Below are 25,540 nucleotides of genomic sequence, written 5' to 3'. Positions count from 1 at the left end.
GAGCAATTATTGTACTCTGAAACTTTAGTGGAGCCCTAGAAATTGAGTCCAATCTACGTGGAGGTAGGGGTAAAAGGAGAGAGAGTGTAGCCAGGAATGGAATAGTAGAACAAACTCAGATCTCCCTTCTCTGATTTGGATGATGAGGCCCAGGCAGCATTGAATCAAATCAGGGCTTGGGACCTGGTGTCAGGGCAGGGTCACACACCTGACCCTCAGGTTTGATCTTTCCCTAGAAATACCCTGGTAGTCTGATACTCCTAGGGGATGTCCTGGAAAATACTGCTGTACTGTTGCGGTGTCCACTGAAGGGAAATCTCTGGGCAGAGCCATTTTTTGCTGGCTGTATAGTCCCTGTGAAGTGAATCTGGCCTGAAAAAAATAAAACCGGTGGGGTCTAGCTCAGTCTCTCCAGGTTCCTTTCCTGCAAGGATGGCCCCGGGGTTCTTTGGAACTGTTTCTTAAGGCAGTTTGGGATTCAGTCAAGGAAATCATGACCAGCCCAAAAGATGATGAGCCCTGGCTCTTGGGTAAAAGACTCTAAGATGTCCCCTGATGACTACCACAGAAGTTACTCATGTCTCTAAACACACTCTTGCGGCTTGCTGATGGTCCAGAACCCAGAGATGCTGGTCCCAGACCATCATACTTTTGCCCCTGGCTGGGCCTATCATGTTGGCCAAAGCCTCAAAACATGCTGAGCCTTGCATATCTTGACTTCAAAACTGGGGCAGGAGCACTTATTCTGCTAACTTGGTCTTTGTAAGAACCTACTGTGGTAAATTCAGAACAGCAAGCTGAAGTTCTATGAAAATAGAATTGTTAGATATCTTCCAAAGGACTTTCTTTGTCAAGTGGTTTCACACTCAGGAAATCTAACATCAACCATAACGGCTTGTGTACCCACTACTCACATGACCTCAGCAAAGCTCTGGGATTTGTTTTCCTTTCTAAGCCTTCCTGTTGTGAATAGGACACCTGAACCCCAAGGCAAGGTGTCAAAAATGCAAGAGCAGAGCTGGATGAGACAAGGGGCAGAGCAAGGGACAGAAATGTTGCCATTTCTTCATTGAACCCCTTCAGGCCTTCCCCTGAGCCTTCAGGGAGCACTCTGCTGGGGGGAGGAGGGCCAGGAGTGTCCCAGAATCCCACATGTTCCCATTCCTTTCCTAGGATCTGAGCACTCCTGGGAGAGCATTCTCTAGCCTTACCTGATAGGTAAATGAGCCACCTCCCTTTTTGGATTTTATGTTTTGCTACTCTGAGGTCTAATCATTTATTTAAAAAAGAGGGTTGGGGTGAGACCATGCTTAATAATCATTTAGACAGCGCTTTCAAACTTCAGGGTTTTGGGTTTTGTTGTTTTTGTTGTTTTGTATCATTGTCAACATTTTTTCAATGTCCCCAGCCACCTAGACTATTACATGGTATATTAGTGAAAACTGACTCACTTAGAAACTTGATTTTTTTTTTTTTGAAAAAAGAAAACAGACCCTGTACCATATCTGAAATGTGTGGCTTTAATATACTAGTAATATTTTTTCTTATTACTTTAAAAATATAGTTCTCAAAAGAGTACCAATTGAAGTCACTTTGTCATTTATACACAGTACAACATATATTTATTTAGTGCAAATCTTCAGTCTTGTACTGAGGTTCCACCAGCAAACACAGTCATTGAACCCTGAAGGTATGAACCATACCTGGTACAAAGAGGAGAGTGGAGAGGTGTCCTGATCCTGGCCACAGAGGTGCACCTGCCTTGTAATTCAGCAGCCAGATCTCTGCCTCCCTCCACCCCCTTGAACTTTACATAACTCAGATGGCTCCTGAAGAAAAGCAGCTCCCAGCATTCCTTGTGTTGTGTGGAAAGGAGCTGGAAGATCTGACAGAGATGATCAATTTCTTGAGCCTTGGTGAGACTTCCTGAAGAGAGATCATTTGACCATTTTTGAGCAGAGATAGTAGCAAGTGCAAGTGTGAGCTCTACTATTTGGAATTTGGGGGTTGCCCCTGTGGCTGAGCATAGAGGTAGTTAAAAAACTACTTGGCTGGGGCTGTCACTGGGTATGGCCCCCCCTGTCCGTAGTTTGTTGAGTCCTCCTCAGTGTTCAGGGTTTAAATTTAAATCATTTGCCAACTGTAAAATTGTGTAGATTTTGTCTTAAAAATAGATCATTGGCTATCATATTTTAAAAATAACTCCTCCCTTTCTCTGCTTTATTCCCCATGACACTTAATGACCTTCTGCATATTATATGCTATTTACTATGTTTAGTGTCATTTGTCCCTTCTCCATGACCTCCCCCCCGCAAACACATACACACTTAGTCCCAGGTTGAGGGGATTTTTGCTTCATATTTATTTATTTATTAGGTACTGGGTATTGAATCCAGGGGTGCTCAACCACTGAGCCATGTTCCAAATATTTATTTATTTGTTTATTTTTATTTTGAGACAGGGTCTCTCTAAGTTGCTTAGGATCATGCTAATTTGCTCAGGCTGGCTTTGAACTGGCGATTTTCCTGCCTCAGCCTCCAAAGTTGCTGGTATTACAGGCATGTGTCATTATTGTGCCCAGCTGCTTCCTTTTCTGATGTATTTTAAACAGCCAATGTTAAGCACACAGAAAGTATTCAATAAGTATTATTTTTATGAATGAGGGAGCAGTGGGCATAGATGGGTCCCATGCTAACCTCCATCCTGAAGTCTGGGGATGCATCTTCAGGATCCGGGGTGTCCTAAAGCCCTGGTTCGCCTTGGTCACATCTTCAGCCCAAGTCAGTCTCTCCCAGGGCACCTTCAGGCTGAGAATAATAGGTCGTACCCACCAGATTTGGTGTCAAGAGGATTTGCCATTTGTTTGGGCCAGACTTAAGGGAGAAGCTGGGCTTGGCTCCGGCGGTGCCCAAGACTTGGGGCTCCAGTACAAGACACTAAGATCAGTCGTGAGATTTACCGCGGATCCTGGTCTTTGATCGGGCTGTTTAGGCATCATAGCCTTACCTAAACTTAGCCTCAGGTTACCAGAATCCCAGAGCGAGGAAGCTCATTTATCTCTCAGCCTATCCACATAAGATGCCGCCACCAGAGGGCGCCGGAGTCCAGCCGCTGCAATAGGTCAATCGCAGGCTGAATTCCAGGACTTGGAGATTACTGGCCTGTTTCTGGACCAAGTGAAGGCCTAGAGAGTGCCCAAGGACTTCCTCCCTCGCTGGACTGTTAGTCTTTTAAGGACGTGGACCCAAGTCAGTGGGGTTCCCACTCGGTGCCCTGAAGTGGGCTAGGCTGAGGTGAATGAATGAATGAATTCAGACCCATTTAACTGGGAGCCAAAGTGTGTGTGTGGTGGTGGTGGTGGTGGTGGTGGTGGTGGTGGGCGAGGGGTGAGGGCATTATGCAGAAGACGTTCATTTCTACCGCTGAATTTCCAGAACCCTGGCAGCCTCCTGTTGACTCCTTCCCCTCACTCAACACACACACACACACACACACACACACACACAGGATCCTTGTTCTTCAGAGGGAGTCGCTGGCCCAGGTACCTGGGGCCCCCACTGCGGGGTGGCTAGGATCCTAGCACTCCCCAGGGACTGAGGTCTGTTGGCATTGAGTGACCCACGAAAGGACGCAGAGATCGAACCCACTTCACTGGCTGGAAGAAAGGGACAAAAGAGGTGGCCAGTGTTACCTGGCTCAAAGGAAGGTGCCAAAGGATGCTCTGCTCACTCCAGAGCCTCCTGGGCCGCCTGCCTACAGCCCTTCCCCACTTGACTGGAGCTGTCACGGGGCATCCAGGCGCGGCGACCTACTTGGAGGGCTAAACACTGCCAGGGGACTGCTCCGAAGGTGAAGTTCTCTGGACCTGAACGGCAACCCCAGCAGCACCATCCTAAAAGGCAAAGGAGGATGAGAGTTCTCTCCATGCCTCTGGGTCGCCTTGGGCTTTCATTAGGGAGGGGCAGGAAATACTGAAAATTTAAAAATTGTTCCCAGCTTCCATTAATTGAGTATTGACTATGTGTCAGACACGATGATGAGGACTTGGCGGTGGGGCGGGGGATTCTCATTCAATTTCCCTAGTTCCACCTTGCGGGGTGGACACTGTGATTGGCCCCTTCCACAGCTGAGAGAACAGAGGTACAAAGGGCTAAATAAATTCACGTTTACTGAGAGCCCCCGGGGCGAACGGCCAACACTCTGTTAGAACTTTACAGGAGCGACGTTTTGAAGCTGGGTGAGCAATGGACTGGCTGGGAATCCTTGTGGCTCTGATGGGTGGCACAGCAGTGAAGTTGGGTGGAAGGTCAGCTTGAAGACCTGCCCTAGGAGAAACAGGTAGCTCTTGGCTGCCCTAGAACGCTGCTGCGGCACAGCGGGCTTTCGCTCCCAGAACCAACTGGTTTGTTTTTTATCGCTTCTCACTCAGTCCCTGCCACAGAAAGGCAAAGTCTCGCAGCTTTCCCCAGATCCCCCACTTTCTCTCAGTCTCTCTCTCTCTGCATCATGGGAATGCGCGGCTGGGAGCCTCTTTGCTGGGGTGGCGCGCCAGGCAGGACCCAGCAGGGCCAGAGATGATCAAAGGCCGGGGCACACTGCGGCCCCAGGAGCACCGCGGGAGCGGAGGAGGGGCGGGAGGGTGGGGACCCGAGGAACAGCAGCACTGGAGAAGGACGCGCGTCAGAGACCCCCGCCGCCGCCAGGATTCGGCTCCAGGCCCGCCCCTTGCCTAACTCAATGCCCCGCCCCGGGTGGCTTTCGCCTCTAAAGCGCCGGGCGAGCGCCTCCAGCCGCCGCACTTTCACTCTCCGTCCGCCGCTACACTCGCTCCGTGTCTGGTCCCCGTGTTTCCCCTGCCACCCGAGCGCCCTCCCGCCCGCGCCATGGACACCAAGGTCGTCGCCGTACTGGCCCTAGTGCTGGCTGCGCTCTGCCTCAGCGACGGTGAGTACGCTCTGCGGCCAAGGCTGGGGTAATGCTCTGGACTCTGGGATTCCCGCTCCGTGAAGGTCGGTGGCTTCTTTGCCTGCGCCCGCGCTGCCCTGAGCGAACCTAGTTCCCGCTGCTTGGCACAGGGGAACCGAGGCAGCTCACTTTGCATGCTCATTCCCTCCGAGTGCCACGTCCTAAGCCCAAAGCATCGCTTCGAGGCTTTGCGCCTGGCAAAAAGCGGCCGGCGGACCTCCTGCGGGCTGCAGAGTTAGGTCGGGCAGGGTAACTGGGCAAGAGCGAGCTGGTGGCGTGTGCGGAACTGGTGCTGTAGTGCGCGGGTTTGGGGAGCGGTGTCTCGACGCGTCCTAGGCGCCTGCCTTCCCCCAACTAGTGCCTTTGGGCACCAAGGTCGATTTCCAGCGGCGAAGGGGTTCAGAGTCCCGCTGCGCACGGTGTGAGAGAGACTATCAGAGCGACTGTAGGAGAGAGCTCTTTGCACACCAGGTTAAGTATCGCGAAGGGCTTATCCTGGCTGCAAGGTGGGATGCAGCAGTGTTGCATCCACTCAAAGTGAAGTGGGTCCTTTTCCCGCACATTCGCGGGGCTCTCTGCCAGCGCCGGCTGGCGGCCCAGAGCAGCTGTCGGGCTCGCGCCACCAGCCAGCAGCGTTCTGCACAGCTCCATGGTCTGCATCGACGCGGACCTGGGTAGCGTCCACCTACTGTCTCCATGAATCTTCCTGGGGTCACCATAGAGAGGCCTAGGGGCGGTCCAGGCCATGCACTCTCGTCCTTACCCCATCCCCCCAAACACACCTGCAGACTGGCGCCTTTGTCACCGGCCAGCTGCTTCGGAATAGGAGCTGCACCATGGTTCAATCGCCAAGGCCTTGGGTCCTGGAAATGGTGGTGTCCTGTTTCACTGGGAGAGCTCCTTACCTTTTGACTCTGAAGAGAGAACTCAACTGGGTACACTGTTAGAGGACACCGCTGCTGCTAACCAAAATAAACTGTTGTCTCAGTGCACAAAACAAAACTCATGTCCATCAGGCCAAGAGTCCTTCCTGCTAGGAGGTTACTTGCAAAGGGCTGAAGGACACTGAGTGCTCTTAGTGCAGCTGTGGTCTGTGTGGTACCCAAGCGTGACCCCAGGGCTAGACTGGTTTCTCACCCAAGTGTGGACAATGAGTAGCTGCCGGTGTAAGTAGGGTGTCAGCCCCGCTTAAACTGGCAAGAGAGGCTGAGTTAACCTGGTGAATGCTGACTGCGTGGGAAGTGTTCTCGAAAAACATGAGTTGCTAGTGAGAGCTGAAAAGGGTCCAGACTACAGGCAATTTTCGATTTTTTTTTTTTTTTTCTGCTAAAAAAGTATCCGCAGTCTAAGTCTTCCTACTGACCCTCACCCTGGGTCACAGGACATTCATTCTGTTTGGGCGTTAATGATTGAGGGATCTGGTGAGGGTGGAGTTATCATAGTGCACCTCTCTGGTAAATGGTGGCTGCTCACTCTCTTGGTAGTAGTGGTCGAGGGGTGCTTTGAGGATACAGAAATTCAAGGACCAAGGTCCTTGAGTTCTGGGTGCAGCTGACCTAAGAGAAACACAGAGGAAGTAAGTGCCTCACACTTACAAGTGGCCTGGTCAGTGTCCTGTGTTCCAGGCAGGTCCAATTTCTCATCGTGTGCATCACTTCTACCCTCCTCTTATTGGCTGTCTGGGTCAAGCAACTGGGTCCTCAGGTACCTTAGGCTTCCTGAGGTGGGTCAGATTCCCAGTCCTGCTTGGAGGAGCTGACCAGGGCTCTTGTCTCTGCATTGGAGTGGAATACTCTCTGGAAACTGCTCTGGGAGCTAATCTCACTAGCTTCCAAATCCAGGTGATATCGGAGCTGGTCAGGACTTTTGCTTTTACATGGATTTACACCCAAAATAGTTGGAAAATTTAGTAATAGTGAAAAAAAAAAAAAAACACTGAAGGAAAAGACACAAGGTTGAACCAGCATCAAGTTTTCCCATTAAGAATACCTGGGAGCTCTATCACTTTAAAAAACCTGTTGAAACTCCCTGCTTGACAGACAGAGGGGTCCTGAGGGTAGGAATAAGAATTGCCTTTGAAGGAAATGGATAATCCCAAGGGGTAGAGGGGGAGGGGAGAGAAGCTGAAAAGCCTGTGTTTTGAGCACGGAATCAGCTCTGATTTCTGGCCTGATATCCACTGGTTAGAGGTGCCAGAAAACTTTTGGGGAGTTGGGAGAGAAGCAGCCCCCAGTCAACATAATGCTGCTGCTGCTGCTGTGTTTGTGCACTATGTGCTGTCTCCCTTCAAGCTCACTGTTGCTGTGGGGTCGGAGCAAGTTTTACCTCACAACCAGGCTCCAGGTCTCCAACCCCCATGCAACTCAGAGGACCCAAGAGAAATGCAGGGAAAGAGGGAAAGCCAGAGACTGCACTCAGAGACCTTCAGTCCCAGCCTGCCAGGTCCATTCTCTGGGTCACTTTCCCAGGTGATCTGATTACAGGGCACCACTGAGTTCCCCTGCAGGGACCCGTGTAGTTGCTGGAATCAGCCCTGTGTTGGTGGTTTTCTTTACCTTGATGCCAGGTTTTCTCTTCATGGTTTTCAAGGTTGGTCCTGGCAGGTGGAGGGTGTCTGCTTTTCCTCTGACTTGGTGACAAAATACACTACTGTTCCCAGGCCACAGCATCCCTCCCTGAATGTAGCCTGTAGAAAAAAAAATAAATAATAAGCCCCTGGTGCATAAGACTTGACCCACTTCCACAGCTATTTCCCAAAGGCAACTCTAAACAGGCAAACAAAACCCTAAAATCTCCAAATTAAATATTCTCAGGCATACATGTAATCCTGGATGAAAATATCCACAAATTCAAATAATTTGGGATATTAAGCAGGGATTGGAAAAATCTTCAGAAAAGAAGAAAAATAAATAAATAAATCCCATCCCCCCCCAGGGATTGCAATTCTAGACTTAAAGGGCCTGTTTTAAAGGGTTCCGCAGGAGCCCCTTGCTAATTTACACTAATGAGTGTCAATTATGGCATTTTGCAAATTGGTGAATTGGCAAACAAAGACTGTAATAGGATCCAGGAGACTGTCGCATCCCTGTAAGGGCAATAAAAGCCACATTTGACTCCAGCCTTCGGGGAAGTACTAGGGAGAAGGTAAGCACTGAGCCTGCACTCTGAGGACTCCCAGGTAGGAATTGGGCTGAGATTCTTTTGTGGTTTTCAGGGCTTAAGGTGAATGTGACAGGAGAAAACTGCAGATGGGGGAGGGCAGCATTCCCCTGAGCTTTGCAGTTCTTGACCCAAAGCTTGTGCCAGAGGGGGAGGGGAGGGAGCCTTGAGCCACATTCTTTCCCTTGCCCCTTCCCTAAAATAGTCTTTCTCTACTTGTAGCCCTGGAGAAGTGGAAAAGTTTGCTTCGCCAAGAAAAACTGGGAATCTCAGTGCCTTTAACTGAAACCATTATCTTCTGTAATTCCTACCTTTATCTTCAGACAGACACCTTGAGCAGGTGGCTTCTCCTTTAATCTCCTTATTCCCCTAGGGTCCAGCTCTCTCAGTCGATTTTGCTCCCTTGTCCTATAGAAGCAGATCCTAAGTCCAGCTAGAACTCCATGCTGCCTCATGAGATGGTCTTTGCCAGAATGCCCTGTAATGTTTAATTCATCACATTGCCCTTGATTATTCACCTACTATCATTTCATCCCTTGGATCCCCAGTAATGCCTGGCAAGGTAACAAGGAGCCTTGTTCTTCTTGCCTCTTCTAGGAAAACCCGTGAGCCTGAGCTACAGATGTCCATGCCGATTCTTCGAAAGCCATGTTGCCAGAGTCAATGTCAGGCATCTCAAAATCCTCAACACTCCGAATTGCTCTCTCCAGATTGTGTAAGTCTTAAGTACAACCTCCAGTGACTTTGCATCTAATTGATATAGTATAGAATGACAGATGCTGGGCATCCAGCCTTAACTTGGTGTAATTAATGACAACTACTTTTACCTTGAAGACTTTGAAAATGCCATCAGATGTGAGCTTTGAAAGCTACTCTGTCCTTGGCCCCCTACTGGGCTCCTAGTTGTTCTTGTTTCACCTTCAAACTTCCTCCTTTCTGGCACAGCACAGCTGGCTCCCTCTGTACTGGAGAAACTATGGACTTTACCTTGGGTTTGGCCAAAGCCCAGTAAATTAGCCATCCTGTTGCTAGTAATGGTTCTATTTGTTCCATCAGCTTCAGAACCTTGAATTAATCTTTTCTCATAGGAAAAGATCACAAGACTCAAATTCAATTGAAGTCATCTTTAATCATTTGGTAAAGCCTCAAATTTTTCAGCTCATTTAACTGCATTATTTTTTTTTCAAGTTCAACCTATGAGTTTAATTTTTTTGTTGTTGTTGGTCTCCACCGCCCTTGGTGTTGATGGCAGCTGCCAACATTTGATTTCATTCATATGAGAAATAAGAAAAATTCAAAATCACACATCTGCAAGGCACAAAGAGCTTTCTTGGTGCAGAAGAAAGCCACATGCTTAGAAATCTATTGCTTGGCTCTCCTGCCCTCATGTAATTCTGTGTCTGTACCTAGGGAGATGACAGCTAGGAGTCCCTTAGGGAGGATTTGCTTTCTCAAAAGTCCTAGTGCTAAAAATGGGGTAAGGACACAGCAGTTGAAACAAAAGTTGCAACTTCCCAGATTTTTCCATGAGACATCAACTATTTAAGGTTTGGTTTTCTTCATCTTTCTTCTTTTTCTAGCCTTTGCTGCTTTGAGTGTGTTTGTCATTTACAACATGTTTTAGGGCCACAAAAGATGGCTTTTTTTTTTTTCTTACTTGGCTTACAAAATATATATATATATATATATATATATCTCTTGTGAAGGATATTTTGAAGATAGTGAATTTACCTAACTTTGAAGCATAGATATGCAGGTTCACTTTCTTCTGAATGTCTCTTGAAGTTGAAGAGGCCAAATACAATTCTCAGGTCTGGGCAAACACTAAATTAATAAATGGCTGTTCAAAGATTTGCAGTCTGATGTGCTTTGCAGCAAGCCACATCCCTGCTTTGCAAACCTGTGTTTACTTCATGGGTAGGCTATTTAAAGACTCAGTGGCTGTCCCTGAGCCACTGTCCTGAAGCTTAGTCGTCCTCACAGTGAGGACAGGGAAGTTGGAAATTGCTCTTACCAGGCCTTTATGAAGAGGTGTCCAGAGAGAAATCCAACTCCTCCCCAGGAGTTTTCATATATGGAAGCTTTGAGTGGAGCTGAGAAGCAGAAAGTTCTGTGAACGTGAAGGCTAGGGGTGTAGCTCAGGGTAGTGCAAGGTCCTAAGTTTGATCCCCAGCACTGTAAAAAAAAAAAAAAAGAAAGAAAGAAAAAGACCATGAAGTGTTCAGTGAATTTAAAAATCGTTCTGAAACCATTTTCTAGCAAATCACCTGCACTCTTCCCTTTCAACCTGCACTATTTCTCCCCAGTCTCTCTCCCCTCACTGGACTGCCCTCACTCCCCAGATTACTGTAGTCCTCCTACAGGGCTACTCTTAAGTCTGTTCCATGTGCTATTAAGATACTCCAGCAAAATAAAAATCTGCTGCTTTCACCTTCTAGTGTCCTCAGAAGTGTCCATAAACTTCCACATGAAGTCCCCACTCCATTGCCCCTTACATCTGGTCTCAAGTCCTTTAGCATCCTGTCTCCACTCTCCACCACATCTTCTATATAACTTTGACCCCTTTGGTGTATTTGCTGTTGTTTTCCTCTTCTGCTTTATTCACTTGCCAAGCTCCTACTTATCCTTCAAAGGCCAACTCAAATGTCCCCTGCTGTGAATTCTCCCTGGACTCTCCTTTAAAGAGATTTTTTTTTGCTTCTCTCTCTGCTATGGAACCCTCCACACTGCCATTTGTGTTTTCCCCAGCACATCTGAGAGGCGCTCCAGCTCCAGCTTCAGGGCAGAGCACCCGAGCCCTTCAGGGAGTCCTAAATTGGGTGATGGAGCACATGTGCAAAGTGCAGCAATGCCTTTTTTTCATTCAACTGTACCCTGTGGCCTCTTGTTTTGGCAGTGCAAGACTGAAGAGCAACAACAGACAAGTGTGCATTGACCCGAAATTAAAGTGGATTCAGGAATACCTGGAGAAAGCTTTAAACAAGTAAGCACAACAGCCAAAAGGACTTTCCACTAGACCCACTTAAGGAAGGCTAAAACCTGTGAGGGATAAAGGGCAGAGTTGGTGGGAGGTGGGCCTGAACCCCCAGAGGGGGTGAGCCTGTGAGGCAGTCCTGATCTGGGGTTGGGCCTGAGTTTTGCCAGCATATAGACACCGCATTTAAAGAGTATGGTACGATATTGCAGCTTGTATTCATCCATGGAGCTTTTATAACTGGGGTTTGTCTAAGAAATTGTATTATCCCAACCAGTCAGTTCCCTCATGATCATTACAATCATCATCATTCTCATTATCATTTTTTAAATCAATAATTACTTCAAAATCTGTATTTGGTTTGTTTTGGAGCTTTTCCTTTCCTCTCCTGGGGCCTCTGGGCACAGTTGGATGATGGCTTCACAGGGAACTCAAAAAAGTATCCTTTCTGCCAAGGATGCTGAGGAAGAGTGCAGGACACTCCTACAGGGGTGCCCCTCCAAAGATGCCTCTGTGTGGCTCTCCCACACAGCAGGGCTGGGCAGAATCCCCTGCCTTCACCCTCTCTTTCAAGTTCAGCGACTGGACTTGGGGGCTCCACCTAGAAGCCACTGTCACTGGGGACTGTGCGTAGAGACCACCACCTGGCCATTCCTGACCTTTCCCTGCCTCCAAAAGCATGCTGCATCTTGCTTCTGCTTCTCCTTTCTGTAACCTGATCAGTGCCACACCGGCAGGAAGGAGGGTGATGGGTGGACTCCCGCCCTGCCTCGCTCTCTTCTCTTTGCCTCCCCTGGAACTTGGGCCCTCTGTGAGATCCCACTTTAGCCTCCTCCAGAATGGAGCCAACCCCCTCCTGGAGGATGTGAAATCATGCCCCCATTTTCCCACAAAAAGACAAGTTTTTGCAGAATGTTAATAAATGCAATTTTAAATCTGAGAGCTTGATTTAAGGAATTTGGTTTCTCTGATTGCCTCTGAAACCTGTATATACTATGGCGGCTCTACAAACTTGGAGGTTTATGAAATCAGAAGTGAAAAAAAAAAATAAATGAATAACCTTGCCACAAAACAGTCCTCCTGTTCCAATCAGAAATGTGGGCAAGATGAAATTTTTGTGCATAAATGTGATCCACAGATGGCCCTAGTGGTATTTGTAACTTTTTGCAAGGCATTTTTTATATATATTTTTGTGCACATTTTTTTATGTTTCTTTAGAAAACAAGTGTATTTCAGAATATATTTGTAGTTGAACAATTCATATATTTGAAGTGGAGCCATATGAATGTCAGTAGGTGACCTTTATCTATGATAAACTACTGGCAATTTGTAAAGAAATATATATGATATATAAATGTTATTGTAGCATTTCAATGTTAGCCACAGTGTATTTTTTCACTTGTACTAAAATTGTATCAAATGTGACATTATATGCACTAGCAATAAAATGCTCATTGTTTTCATGGGTATAAACCTCCTACTGTATGTGGGAATTTATTTACCTGAAATAAAATTGATTAGTTTTTAGAGATGAGCTCATAGCATTTCTGAAGACTATTTTAAAAAGCTGGCCTGCTGGTCAGGTGCTGTAGATCCCTTCTGCAGAGTCCGTGTGTGAGTGACACTGCATGGGACTTTGTCTCAAGAACAGATTAAAGCTGCAGCTCAAGTTTTTGTGTCTTTTTTTTTTTTTTTTTAACCTAATAAAGTAGAGTACTAGCTAGTTTTCTGACAAATAATATTTGACTCACTAATTCTCTTCCCTTCCCTCCTCCTCTTCCTCAGTTCTCCTAACATCCTCATGTAATCCCCAGAGACTCAACCCGAGTAATATCAAGCTACCCCATTTTCCCATGTAAAAATCCCATGACTCCAGGCCACGGTTAATATCAGGCTTTCATAAGAACAGGTGGCCTCACCCCATAAATCATTAAATACCATTCAGCTTGAATCATTTTAATGTGACAGTCATGAGCCAGTTGCTCTAATAAAATTCTGCTAACCAGCTCTCTCCCTTGCTCTCCAGAACAATCCCAGTCATTCCCAGAGGGTGTTCCCCAACATCCAGAAAGGAGAAGGTGGGATCAGGCTGCCTTCTTTCTCTTTGGAAGGCCACCAATCTCCAAAGCATTATTTGATTTGAAATGCAGAAATTTTTATTTTTTAATTGTATTCTATTTTACGAGGAAGCAAACAGACTTCAACTCTGCATTGAGAAAGAAGGAAGCCTGGTGAGAGGGAGGGGTGAGAGAGAAGACCAACTGCCTGATCCTGGGCATCCTTCCACACCCTCTGTGGTGTGGATTCCTTGTTACCAGTGAGAGCCTCAGGGGGTTGTCAGAACCAGGCTCAGCTCGTCCCATTGGCTATTGCTATAACTATTTCAAAAGTATTATATAGAAGCCCATTTAACATTTGTCTGAATAGGGGAAAATGTCTAATTTATTTTAATGAATTACCTATGAATAGCACTTTGCTCAGGGGCCTCCAGGCCTAAGACTGAAGACAGAATTAAACAGACCCATGAGCCTGTGTTAAATATTGTGCAGACTGAGACAAACTCCTGTGTATTTCAACATGATTAATGGTTCTACTAATTTTATCTAAGGGGGCGCAGAGAAGAAAAAGTGGGGAAAAAAGAAAAGATAGGAAAAAAGAAGCGACAGAAGAAGAGAAAGGCTGCTCAGAAAAGGAAAAACTAGTTATCTTCCACCTCCAGATGGACCGCAGTACACTCTGCTCTCCGCGCTTTGTAAATTCGCTCTAACCCTGCTCCAGGGCAGACGCAAGGCACGCTGGGCAGGTGCTCAGACTTTGTCGGGGGGGGAGCAGCGCTTTGCCACCCTGGTGGCCACACCAGCTCCTGTATTTATGTGCTTTTTAAGGCCCTTCTTGGTCTGCTAAGTTATGAAGAAATTAGTTGTTGAGAGACTGGGGTAGGGACCTGCGACATGGAGCCTGTGTGCTCAGGACCTTCCTAGCCTGGCCCAGGTCTCCAGCATCACCCTGGCTGCTGAGCCCTCCAAGCTGGAACTCCCACAGCTCCACACACTTGCAGTCTGCAGCCCTGTTGAGACCAGTGTGTGGCCACCTGGCCAGTGCCCAGAGCAGCCTGGTAGTCCAGCAGAGGTGCCCTCACCAGTAGGAGCATGTTTCTTACGCCTAGTCTTCCCCACAGCCAAGCTGTCCCTTTCAACCTTCCCAGGACAGTTGATGACTGACTTGCTCTCAACCCCAGCCCGAGCTTTTCCCAAGTACCTGTCGCCTGGTGCTCCACACTCTGTGTCCAGGGAAGGGACTTCTTCAGTCCCCCTTCCTCCCCTGAGCTGTATGAGCAGCCTTACCTCACACAAGTGGGTTTCTGCAGACTGTGTGAGGTGAGCAGGAGGGAATGCTGCGTTCCTGGAAAACAGATGTGAAATGCTTCTCAGGGAGCCTCCTCTTCGGGCAGTTCACTTTAAAGTCTTTAAACGGGTTTCCCACATGGAGGAAAGATATGTTCTGGAACTCTGTGAAGGGCCTGCAGGTTTGGGGACGGCTAGCTTGTCCCCTCCCCACTTTTTCCAGGAAGATCTCTAGGATGGTGTGCCATCCGGGCTCCAAGACATAGCTGCCTCAGTCTTTACTCACAAGGACATATCTGCCTATAGCAAATATGGTTTAAGTTCTAGAATTTTCCTCCACCCTGCTCCCTCCCCTATCAATTTACATCTCAGATTGTTTTTTTTTTTTTTTTGAAGTCTCTAATTTGAACTGGAAATATGTGGACCACAGGAGAGGGCAAGGCCCCAATTTCAGCAGTACTTTGAAAAAGGGCACCTTGAATTTCTCGACCCTTCTCTTCACAGAAACACACACACACACACACACACACACACACACACACACACGGTCATAATTTCAATAAATTGATGCAGAAAGAAGTCGTTGGAACATGGAGCCAGCAGACTTCAGGAGAGGACAACCCAGCAATGTCCCTATGATCAGTCACTCCTGGGTCCCTGGGTGCTGTGCACACTGTGTCTTTATGTGCTGCCTTATGATTCCAGCACAAAGCCAGTAGAACAGTCCACAGGACGTGAATGTCTTGTCAGAGCACTGCAGCAAAGACCTTGTGTTTCCCACTGCCATATCTTTGATCTGGATAGCTCTCCCAGCCCATGTGCCTCTCATCAGTTCTGAGGACATATGCCTTAGCCTTTCGGTATTCAGGGATGTCCTCCTCCTCCTGCCCTCCCCATCTTTTCAGGCATCTGTCTGTTGGCTGGGCTACTCAGGACTGCCATCCTTCCTGTGGAACCAGCTATAGTTCTGATCTGTGGAACCTTGATGGGGAATTCCTACTGTTACAAAAGCAACCCAGAAGGTCAGACCTGTGTCCTAGACAGCAGCTCTGTGTCTGGAAAGTGTTGGCTAGTTCATCCTAGGGCAGCTGAGGGCCAAGCTAAGGCTGCCATGAGGTGGCAGACTGCTTTCTGCAGTGTCTCCATCCCACCCCAATCACGGGAGAGCCATGGCTGTGGGGACTAAAAATGGGCACCACATTAACAAACACAAGCAAGCACTGTTGGTCTGTATGTGACTCCAGGGGGCCTCTCTGTATTTTACAAGAGGCTTCTGAAGCTCTTACAAGGGGCAGGCCCTGGTCTGCTGAAGACAGAGTCATGATGGAAGAGCCTGAAAGCCTGTCCTGGATTTTGTGACGGGTTGAAACTAGGAATTGCCGGCGCGAATTGGCAGCCAGGTGAGAGGTGTGGGTCGCTGTTCACTGCCCAGCACAGGTTTCTCCTGGAAGGTTCTACTGCCCCTGCACCCACCCCTGGCTACCTGAGGCCAGTGGGATTGGTGTGATGGGCAGAGAGCTCTCAAGAACAAATGTGGGTGGTTGGTGAAAGCCATGGGAAATGCCTCTTCTCAGGAAACTCTGAGACCTGGAGATGCCCAGTAGCGCAGAGCACCTGCCTTTGCTCCAAAGGATGTGTGACTTCAGCGTAAGTTCTTTTGGCCCCCTCAGGCAGGGAGGCCACAGCACTGATGTCTGCAAGGTTCAGGCAGTATAACCTGTCTGTCATGTACTATGTACTGTTGTGCCATGCCTCCCCGTGCCATTGTGCATCTGCCACACCCTGTGCTTGCTGCCACCATCTGTCTTCTCTGCTTCCTGGCTTACCTCGGATTTCTCTGCTTCAGCCCTGGCCGTGTCTTTCCCAGCGCCCCTGCTCTCTCAGGTCTCTGATGGAAGACACTTGGCCATGATTTGGAAGTAAGGAGTAAGGGCCCCATGGCTCCTGCCAGGCAGCCGCCTGCTGGAATAGGGCTCAGAGTCCCAGACTTACTGGGGGAAACCTCCTTAATGGTGTCTCCTCTGTTCTTGTTAACAGGAGGTTCAAGATGTGAGAGGTGGGTCAGACGCCTGAGGAAACCTTACAGAAGGAGCCCAGGTCTGAAGTCAGTGTTAGGGAAGGGCCAACAGCCACTTCCTCTGCTCCTGGGCAGGGCTGAATGCATTTCCAAGGGCCTTGTTTTTGCACAGTTTGCTTTAATTTCACCATTTGATTATGTAGCAAAAGTAAATGGTGTTTATTTTTCATTTAGTTTGATTATCCAATGTCATTGGTGACTAATAGGAACTTAGGCTAAGGCCATTATGTTATTTGCCTTATTATAGTATCTTTCCCATGGAGCCCCCCTTCTCTTCTGATTAGGGGTTCCTACATTTTATATCTCTCTAAGCTGAGATAGGAGGCTCACCCCCTTTCCAAATGGAAGCCGGGGTTCTGCCTCCTCCCTGAGGATTGCAGGGCTTCCTTGGGCTGAGGCAGGAATGTGAGGCCAGGGCAGAGTGAGACCCACCCCTCATCCCGTGCTCTCCTCCACATCCCATCACGTCCTTCTCATCATTCTCTCTCTCATCCATCATCATGTGTCTCCAAGACTGTCTCCATGATCCTGAAAAAGGACTCTCTCAAGATGAAAGCTTTCATTGAAACTGGGCACCAAGAAGGAAAGCCAAATACCTGGTGTTCCCTGAAAACACTGTGCACATCTATGTCTTGTTTGGAATATTGTCTGTTGTCCAATCCTATGTTTTGTTCAAAGCTGATGTCCTCATCCATGACCAACATCTTGGTGCATGCACTGCCCCTTCCTCCTGTGCAAAGGCTGAGTGTCAGGAGCTGCCCCCTTGAGCACTTTGAACAGTTCCTGATTCGGGCTGTGATCAAGCTGAATCTGGTTCCCCCACTGGTCACAAAACTAGGTGGATCAGCAGATAGAGCCCATAGGAATGCTGTTTGCAGCAGCACTGATCTCTGAGGACTGCTAACCCTCAATGTCTCTAGAGTTGTTGATATCTTAAAACTTCAGAGTTTTTTCCTCCTGGTGCCAAGCTCAGTATTATTCTGGAAATTACAAGGGGAAAAAATATCAATTTTTATTATTATTTTCAAAATAAAAATCATAAAATAATCAATCCTAGGTATGAAAATCCCTTCCCAATTAAAGTCTAACCATCTTCTTCACCATTTGGCAATGCCATCACGTCCTACCTTAACCCTGGACTTCTCTCCTGGCACATGTCAATATGCACTTCCAGGATGTATAGCCAGGCATTCCTCTAAGAAAGTAGGATAAGATTCCTGACATTTGAAATTTTCCCTTTAAGAGCAGTCTATAGAGTTACATTAAACTGCTTTAACATGTAGGTACTTGGATGTCTTTCTATGTTTTGTTTTTCATTCAGTTTCACTAATACCTTTCTCTTTTTGGTTAGACTCTAGTGAGACACTTTAATGAGGAAGATGGAAAAATGAGGAGCAAAGCAAGGAAAGTTATCAGTTGACATGACATTGTACGTAGCATGGAGAAAGGAAGTTAAAAAGAGATTTTACTTGCAGGTGTTCTGAGATTTCATAATCTGTAATTAGTAATGTGTGTCAGGCATTTCCATAAATATTAGCTTAAATTGGTTTTTTATAGAAGAAGTAAATCCATCTACCAAAAAATTTCCCCCAATTTAAACATAAGATTTTCAAGCCAGTTATGTTATACTGGGGGAAAAATGGGGTTAGGAGATCTTTATTAATTATAAGAACACAGAGCTAGTTTAAAAATTCTCTTTTGCAATTAACCCATCACTACAAGTCTTCTGATTTATACAAGAAATAATTGAATGTTCAGTGAGACAATAATTTTCCAGGTAATCCAAGATATCCTTCATGGAAAACTCAGGAGCACCTCCCCTCTGGAATCTAGGAACCAGGACCATTAAATCTCTTGCTTCCAAAGAAACAAACTTGACCATAAATCTCAACTAGAGTTAAGTAAGGAATCATTTGTTTCTCCTGCATAGGGGGAGGAATAAAAAAGAGTAGAAACTCCAGGGAAATAACAGTTCTCTACTAACAATTGGCTCCTAATGGAGACTGCCTGGCTGAAGAAAATATGCATTTAAATGGTCCATTTGCAAAGGAAAAGTCTCTCCCCATCCTAATCCCAGTTTGCTTTCAAAATACCAGTCAAATGCATCATGGAGCTGTTGACTAGGGACACCCAGCTGTTCCTCCTAGTCCTGGTGCTGCCATACCCTGACATTCCCTTGGGCTCCATGCAACCTCCTGGGTTATCCTTCACCCCTCACACTAGCCTTTGCATCAGGACTGGGAAGTGGGGCTGGGGGCTCATAGACGCGCTGTATGTTGGAATCCAAATCTATGCCATGTGTTGTTTGCACTGTTGTTTGTCGCCCTCTGGCCAAGGCACTGAGACACTAGCGAGGAGGTGCAGGAGGGCCCTCTGCTCTCTACCTGTTCACCAGAGATCAGAGATCACCTCCTATGAAAGTTGGTTCAGCTTTGAGCAGAAGGTCTGCATTGCAAAAGGTTGCAGTCTCCCCTGGGAGATATCCAGAGAACTAAATCTTTTCATTGCATCCCACTGATCCTTCCATGATGTGATTTTTCTCTCTGAAATTATTACCCAGGGCTCCCCAGTTGGGAGTTGATCACCTTTCTCACGTAGTGCACCCTTTTCCAGCTGGATGAAAATTTGGGGGCCCTATTCCCTCTGCACAGCTCTCCTAATCCACTCTCAAGGACCCCCATTCCTGGAAATGCTGCCTAGAAATCTCCAAGTCCCTCAAGCAGACCACTGACAAAACCAACCTCGCCAGGCTCTCAGTCTTTGAGCAGTGATGGGTTCAGTGTTAAATGTGATGAATACTGTATTTTATATTGTTTAAATTGCATCTCCCAGATAATGTGAAAATGGTCCTGGAGAAGGCAGCTTCCTGTATGCAGTGTGTGCTTTTTTTTTTTTTTTTCCTTAAAGTAACAACTCTGAGAAACAACAATTTCTACTTTGAAGTCATATCAATGAAAAAAATGTATCTGCACTTATAATTTTCCTAATAAAGATCTGTATTCAAATGTAGCCACCAAGAATTTGAAATGAGCATTACCACATTAAACTTTTCAGACTTGGTTTTTCTTCCTTAAACTCAACCACTAGCTGCAGTGGTTAGTGGGGGAAGGGCCATTCACGTAATCACAGGCAAAAATTCTGGGGTCACAATTGCCACTCCTGACCCTTAGCAAAGTAAAGCTACTCCCTTTTCTCTGGGTTTTGCTGGGATCTCTCCTTAAAGGCAAAACTAGTACTCTACTTCACAAGGTAGGGGTTCTGATCCAGGGTCCCAAGTATTTTCCCAACAGCTCTGGGGAAGAAAACCTCTACTCTGCCTTTATCAGTCTTGACAGAAGGTAACAGTTGTTGCTGGAACTCGGCATATTTCCTGTCCTGCACAGGAGCCCTGCTGGAAGCCAGATTCATTTGTCTGCTGCTGGCCAGCCCTGTCCTGGACCCTGGGAACAGTGGTGTGAATCCAGTAGACCTCACCCTTGTTCTCCTGAAGTTTAGCTCTTAACCCTTTTTATCACATACTCTGTAGCCTGCAGTCAACTACAATTGCAAAGGAAAGGCCACCACAAAAGCCCCAAATGTTTTAGTCCAGATTGGTTTTGGCCTAAAAATAAGCATGTCACTCTCTGTTACTTATAAGGTGGATGCCACTGGGTGCTAAGTTGTGTTACCAGAGACCTGACACTTGAGCTGGCAGTAGTCTGGTTGATCATTCTCTCAGGTCTGGTTATGAAAGGTCCTGCTGGCATCTGGAAAATCAATATTGCTTGTGGGGCCCATTCAGTTCCCATCATGAGATGCCCGCTCCTGCCTATGGGAGCAACCTGGTTCCCATCATAAGGTATAGTCCTATGGGATTTGCTGATCTTAGAATTTGAGACAGGCTGGGAAGAACTCATTTGCTGGCCAGCAGAGCAAAATGGCGTTCGGACAAAAACTGTGTCCTCTTTCAGTTGCACATGCCCTGGAGAAAGGAACGGTTAGAGGAGGCCCCAGGAGAGGTGGTATAAGTCACAACAACCTGTATGGGTATGAAGATGAGTAGAGAAGAGCTTGAATTCTTTTCCTTCTGTCCACCCTGTGATTTGAGGCACATTACTTGCTCTGAGTCTCAGTCTCCCTAGCTACCACATTGAAGCCTAGTGCCTCCAAGAACTGAGAGGATGAGACCAACTAGCTAGCATTGGAGGGACAGGAAAACTCATCCTCTGCCCACAAAAGGTGCCCTCTCTCCACCTCTGGTGCCCCGGGATCCACATTTTCTCTCATTCATAAACATTGCAAAAAAGAGACTGGCACAAAAGCCCCAAATGTCTACCAAGTCCAGATTATTTCTGACCCAGAAATGACCATGTCATTCCTATGCTCAGAACCTACCCATTACATATATACAGGGTAGATGCCACAGATAGGGTGGAGGCCACACAGCTGGAATGGGAGTCACATCCACCTCTCAACTCTTGGACCCTCGATAAAGCTCAGACACCAAGTGGAGCTAGAAGTGACATAGAAGCTGAGCCTACTTTCTGAGCTGATGGATGGGGAGAAGCTTCTTGGTTAGGGTGACCTGTAGGGTCCTTAGTGCTGCGAGGTCATGTTTCTTGCGCACCATGCCACCATTGTTGCACACGAATTGACAACCAATTGACCCTTCAGAATGATATAGTATCAATCAATCAATCAATAAAAAGTGCCTAGGCCCACGACCCTCATTTACTCAACCAGCAACAGTTCTGATGCCAGTCCTGCACTAGGTGTTGTGGACACTGGAGTGACCAGGACATCTTTTTTCCCCCTCTGCTCCTCTAGTGCAAGGAAGTGAACATTTTCATAAAGTATGGAGTATCCAGGTATCAAGAAATCTTAAGAGCAGAAACGCCCCTAATTTAAGCATTCAGAGAAGGCTCCCTTAAAAAAAAATTTTTAAAAAGTATAATTGAAGCTAAGGCTTAAGAGAAATACAGTCTTTTGAGGGGTGCTTTAATGAGCCCATGAAGACTGCCACTGAGAGCCCATGTGGTATCCTCACGTGAGTTAGAAATGGGGGCCTGTTCTACCAGGGACACAGCTCACCTGAGGAGCAGGGCGTGGTGGGCAGAGACCTGGGTTTCTCCCTGCTCCCCAAACTACAAGTACACGTGAGGCACAAACTGAACAAAAGCAACTAAGATGAGCTAGACCTCCCACAGTGATGGGGTCCTGAGGCCAGGAAGTACCTGGCCTTCAAGAGAGTCTCCCTGTCACAGCTGATTGGACAGCATGGCTGACTAGTGCACTTTGTGGGCCAATTGGATTTTCTGTCCTAGGAATACAGAGCCATGATTCAGTGAGCCTTTCTGCTTCTGTTTCTTTGTGCCCACAACTAAGGACTTGGCGTTCAGGATTGTGGACAGCAGGGAGACAGAGAAGTGGAGGGAACCACACACAGCTTGATGAAACAGATGTATAGAGAGAGGCAGGGACATTAGAACAGGGAGGCCAAGAGAGAGGTCAAAGTGCTACACATCGAGAGGCTAGGGAGGCATGGATCCCTTGTGAGGTCCTCCATACCTCCTGCTCTGGGTTTATGCATTGCAAATAAATGCTCCTCAAGCTAGAAATGAGGATTTAGGCTATTACATCCAAATAACCATCACAAGGCCTATTAGGCAAAGTGGGCAAGGCACATGGTGAGCAAAGAGGCTTTGGGTCATGAGCTGCCACTTGCATGGGATGTTGTCAACCTCCTAGCACTTTTGTCAAGTGTCCCCTGGGCCAGTCCTAAGCCCTCTACCTGGATTCAACTTGAACTCCAAGGAAAGGTCATTCAGACCACAGGAATGATCTAGCCTGTGCCTGCTGCCTGCTACAATATTAGGATGAATCAAAGAAAGACCTAGGGCATCCCCTAGATCCCTCCCTACATGAAAGGTGCAGAATCCCTTTAGGATTAGGACACGCCTCCCTTGCTGAAGGCACCTACCACCACTTGACTTAGCACACATGTTGACTGAGCACAAAACAAATGTTGACTGAGCACATCAACCTGTGCAGACCTGTGTTTGTTGAGTCCAGTCAACAAGCATGAGGCAGGGATCTGGGGTCCACCCCATTGCCAGTGTGTCCAGCAAGGAAGACATACACTGGAGGCAATGTGTTCTCAGGTGGAGTCCATTCCTAAGTCATCCTATTATCCTGTAAGCTCCAGATGCCCTGCATGAGGCTTTATTCCTAATGTCTGGTCACAGTGAAGTTTAACAAACACCAGCTGAGAGCTGATGTCAGCCAAGGACAAGCCTGTGGGTGGCAGTCTGTGGACAAGCCCCATCCAAGCTTTGGTGCTCTTACCTGGGTCAGGAGCTGCTCTTAATTTTCAGGGACCAGGTTCTGCTAATTTTTGGAGAAAATAGCATTGCTTCTACTTATTGACCCATGAGACCAAACAGAAGCAAAGCAACAAGAAGCCCAGCCCTTCTATAATTGCTGCAAATGGAAGGGTGTTGGAGGGATTGTAAGAGATTCTTAAAAAGGGAATGAATGACTGAGTGTGCGAGGAGCCTTGGACTTCTAACAAATGTTGGTAGCTATTGATTTCTTGACAAACTATCTTCAGTTAAACTCAATCCATGTTGCACTGCACTTCCAAGTTGATTGGAGCTAAAGAAAAAAAAATTCCTGTTGCCTAGTCTCTTTCAATTCATGACCACACCCACCTCCAGAGGATCCTCACTGCTGCAGGTGACCCTACCACACTTCCCTGTCCCATTCTCTCTCCCTTCTCCTAGGTGCTTGATCCACACATTTTTTTTGTCTCTTTAAACTTCCATCCTCTTCCTCCTCACTCTCGGCTAACAATCTGGCTTCCCATGTCATGAAATAAAAGGGAAGAATAAGGAGACTTGCTCAGGCTTCATCTTTTGTGCACCTTCCTGTCCAATTTGTTGTCATTGTTGTCACCTGTGTGGAGACCTATGTTGATTGGCCACCCTGCACCTAGGATATGGAGTATAGCACTGCTCAACAGCAGAAAAGCATCTCTCCTGACTCCTTCCTCATCTCCGCACCATAAAATTTTCCGTCTACTCAACATACCACATGCTATAATGTCTGATAAAAAACAAAATGTGAAAACAGTCTCTATGTCCCTCTACACTGATGTTCCTCTACAGCTTCTGCCATAGTTCTTTGCTTCTCATCTCACCAAAGTCCTCAACAGAGTCGTCTATATTTCCTATGTCCACTATCTCTCCTCCCTATTTTTGTTATTCTTGACTCTATCCCAGTTAGAGTTTTGACCCTGTGCTTACACCACTAGAACTGCTCCTTGTCAAGATCATCGAGAAGCCCCATCTTGTCAAATCCCAAAGCCATTTATCACTTCTTAGTCTATTCAATCCATCAGCATCATTTGACCCTGTTGATCACCTTCCTGGAAACACATTTGTGAGTGGCTTTTAGGAGTTCCCCCTTTGACTGTGTCTCAGCTTCACTCTTTCTCAGTGCCCTATGCTCTTTCCTTTTCCTCCTCCAGACATCTAAGCACAAGAACACCTAGGGTTCAGTCCTTGGTCACTCTTGTTTAGCATCAGGTGAACTTAACTTGCTTTCTTGCCCTTGAATACCATGCTTTTGTGAAGATATACATCCCATAGTGCTGTCTCCAGCCCAGACCCCTCTCCTGGGCTCTAGACCTGCACACCCAGCTCTTCTTCTGAAATGTATCATATGCAAAATGAAACAAAAATCCTCCTCTCCCTCAATCTTCTCATTTTCATTTTTACAAATAGGAACTTCATACTTTTGGGGGATCAGGCCAAAGACCTTACATGAATTTTATATTTATTGTATTATCTCCTCCAACCCTGAGCTACCTCATTAACAAACTCAATGAGTTACTTTCCAAATACATCCAGAATCCATTCACTTCTCATTGCTATCATCCCGGTTCAAGACACGTGTCAGTAGCCTCCCAACTGGTCTATCTTCATGCCTTCTCAGCATGACTCTTTCAACTGCCACCAGAGTGTCTTATGACAATGGCAGGAGATGGCACCTGAACTCAAACACTTCATGAAGAATAGTAGCCTATAAAACACTGCCCCTGTCACTCCTCTGACCTCTCTTTGCTTCAGCCACACTGAGCTCCTTCTCTCCGTAAATGTGGTAGGACCTCAGCCTTGGCAGACAGTTTTGCACAAGGTGGTCCCTTTGCCCATATTCCACATGGCTCACCCATTCCCTTCCCACAGTCCTCGCCCATCATGGCCTTGCTTCTCCCTGTTGGCATGGCCTGCTTTCTGCTGTTCATTTCCATAGCACCCCTGACCATGTCCACTTACTTATTATCTGCTTCCCCAGGCTATGCCACAAGGGAAGGATGTGGCCAATGTTTTTCACTAATTATTTTTCTGTTTGGCACTTGGAATGCACTAAAGAAATAACTTTTGAATGATTGCATGATAAATCAACAGGATGCTCACATGTTGGACGCTTTCTTTGCTCATGTCTATAATACAGGCAGCAATACCTGCCTCCCAGGGTTGTGCATTCCTTTGCACACTCAGGGTCACGATGGTAAGTCAGTCTCTAGACTCAAATTCAGCTCACTCCATTTCATTTATCAGCAGTCACCTATTGCCCTTTCTCTGCAATCCCTTGTGTCTGACTCTTCCTCTAGAGTCCCAGAGCACCATACACTACACTGGTTCAATTCCTGTTAAGTACAGATTTTTAAAAATCATATCTTTCCCCAAAAGACCTTCTACCCGGGGCTTCTCCTTGCCCAGGGGCCCTGTGCACATGACCCGGAGTAGACTGTGAGGGTGATTGGTACTGGGCTGGGTCTCAACCCATCTGAACATTGTAGCTGGTAAGTGAATGGGAAGGGTGGATAGCCAGAGCCAGTGCAGGTCTCTGGGCCAGATGTCTGCTTTGACACAAGTCTGACATGGGGCAATGCAAGGCTGGACATAGCCAGGGCCCTGAAGAAGTGTAATTCAGAGACACTATCAAGTGGAATAAAGCAACCAATAGGAAGTACTATAT

The 25,540-nt window shown here is 47.0% G+C and overlaps 1 protein-coding gene across 2 annotated transcripts; it reads left to right on the top strand.

Annotated features, from left to right (window-relative positions):
• Window positions 1-4,754: 4,754 nt before the first annotated feature.
• Cxcl12 (C-X-C motif chemokine ligand 12) lies at window positions 4,755-19,528 on the top strand. 2 transcript variants are annotated; one of them, XM_076834221.1, is made up of 4 exons: window positions 4,755-4,944; window positions 8,722-8,839; window positions 11,021-11,107; window positions 13,707-19,528. In XM_076834221.1, exons 1-4 carry the CDS (start codon window positions 4,884-4,886, stop codon window positions 13,798-13,800), a joined length of 360 nt encoding a protein of 119 aa, XP_076690336.1. In that variant the 5' UTR covers window positions 4,755-4,883; the 3' UTR covers window positions 13,801-19,528. The 2 variants fall into 2 exon arrangements, with proteins under 2 accessions (XP_076690336.1, XP_076690337.1); XM_076834222.1 differs by having other exon boundaries at window positions 4,756-4,944; window positions 16,480-19,528.
• The last annotated feature ends 6,012 nt before the right edge of the window (window positions 19,529-25,540 follow it).

This window comes from Callospermophilus lateralis, chromosome 15 (assembly GCF_048772815.1).
Source record: "Callospermophilus lateralis isolate mCalLat2 chromosome 15, mCalLat2.hap1, whole genome shotgun sequence".
Taxonomy (NCBI): domain Eukaryota; kingdom Metazoa; phylum Chordata; class Mammalia; order Rodentia; family Sciuridae; genus Callospermophilus; species Callospermophilus lateralis.
This window is presented reverse-complemented; position numbering and strand designations above follow the sequence as displayed.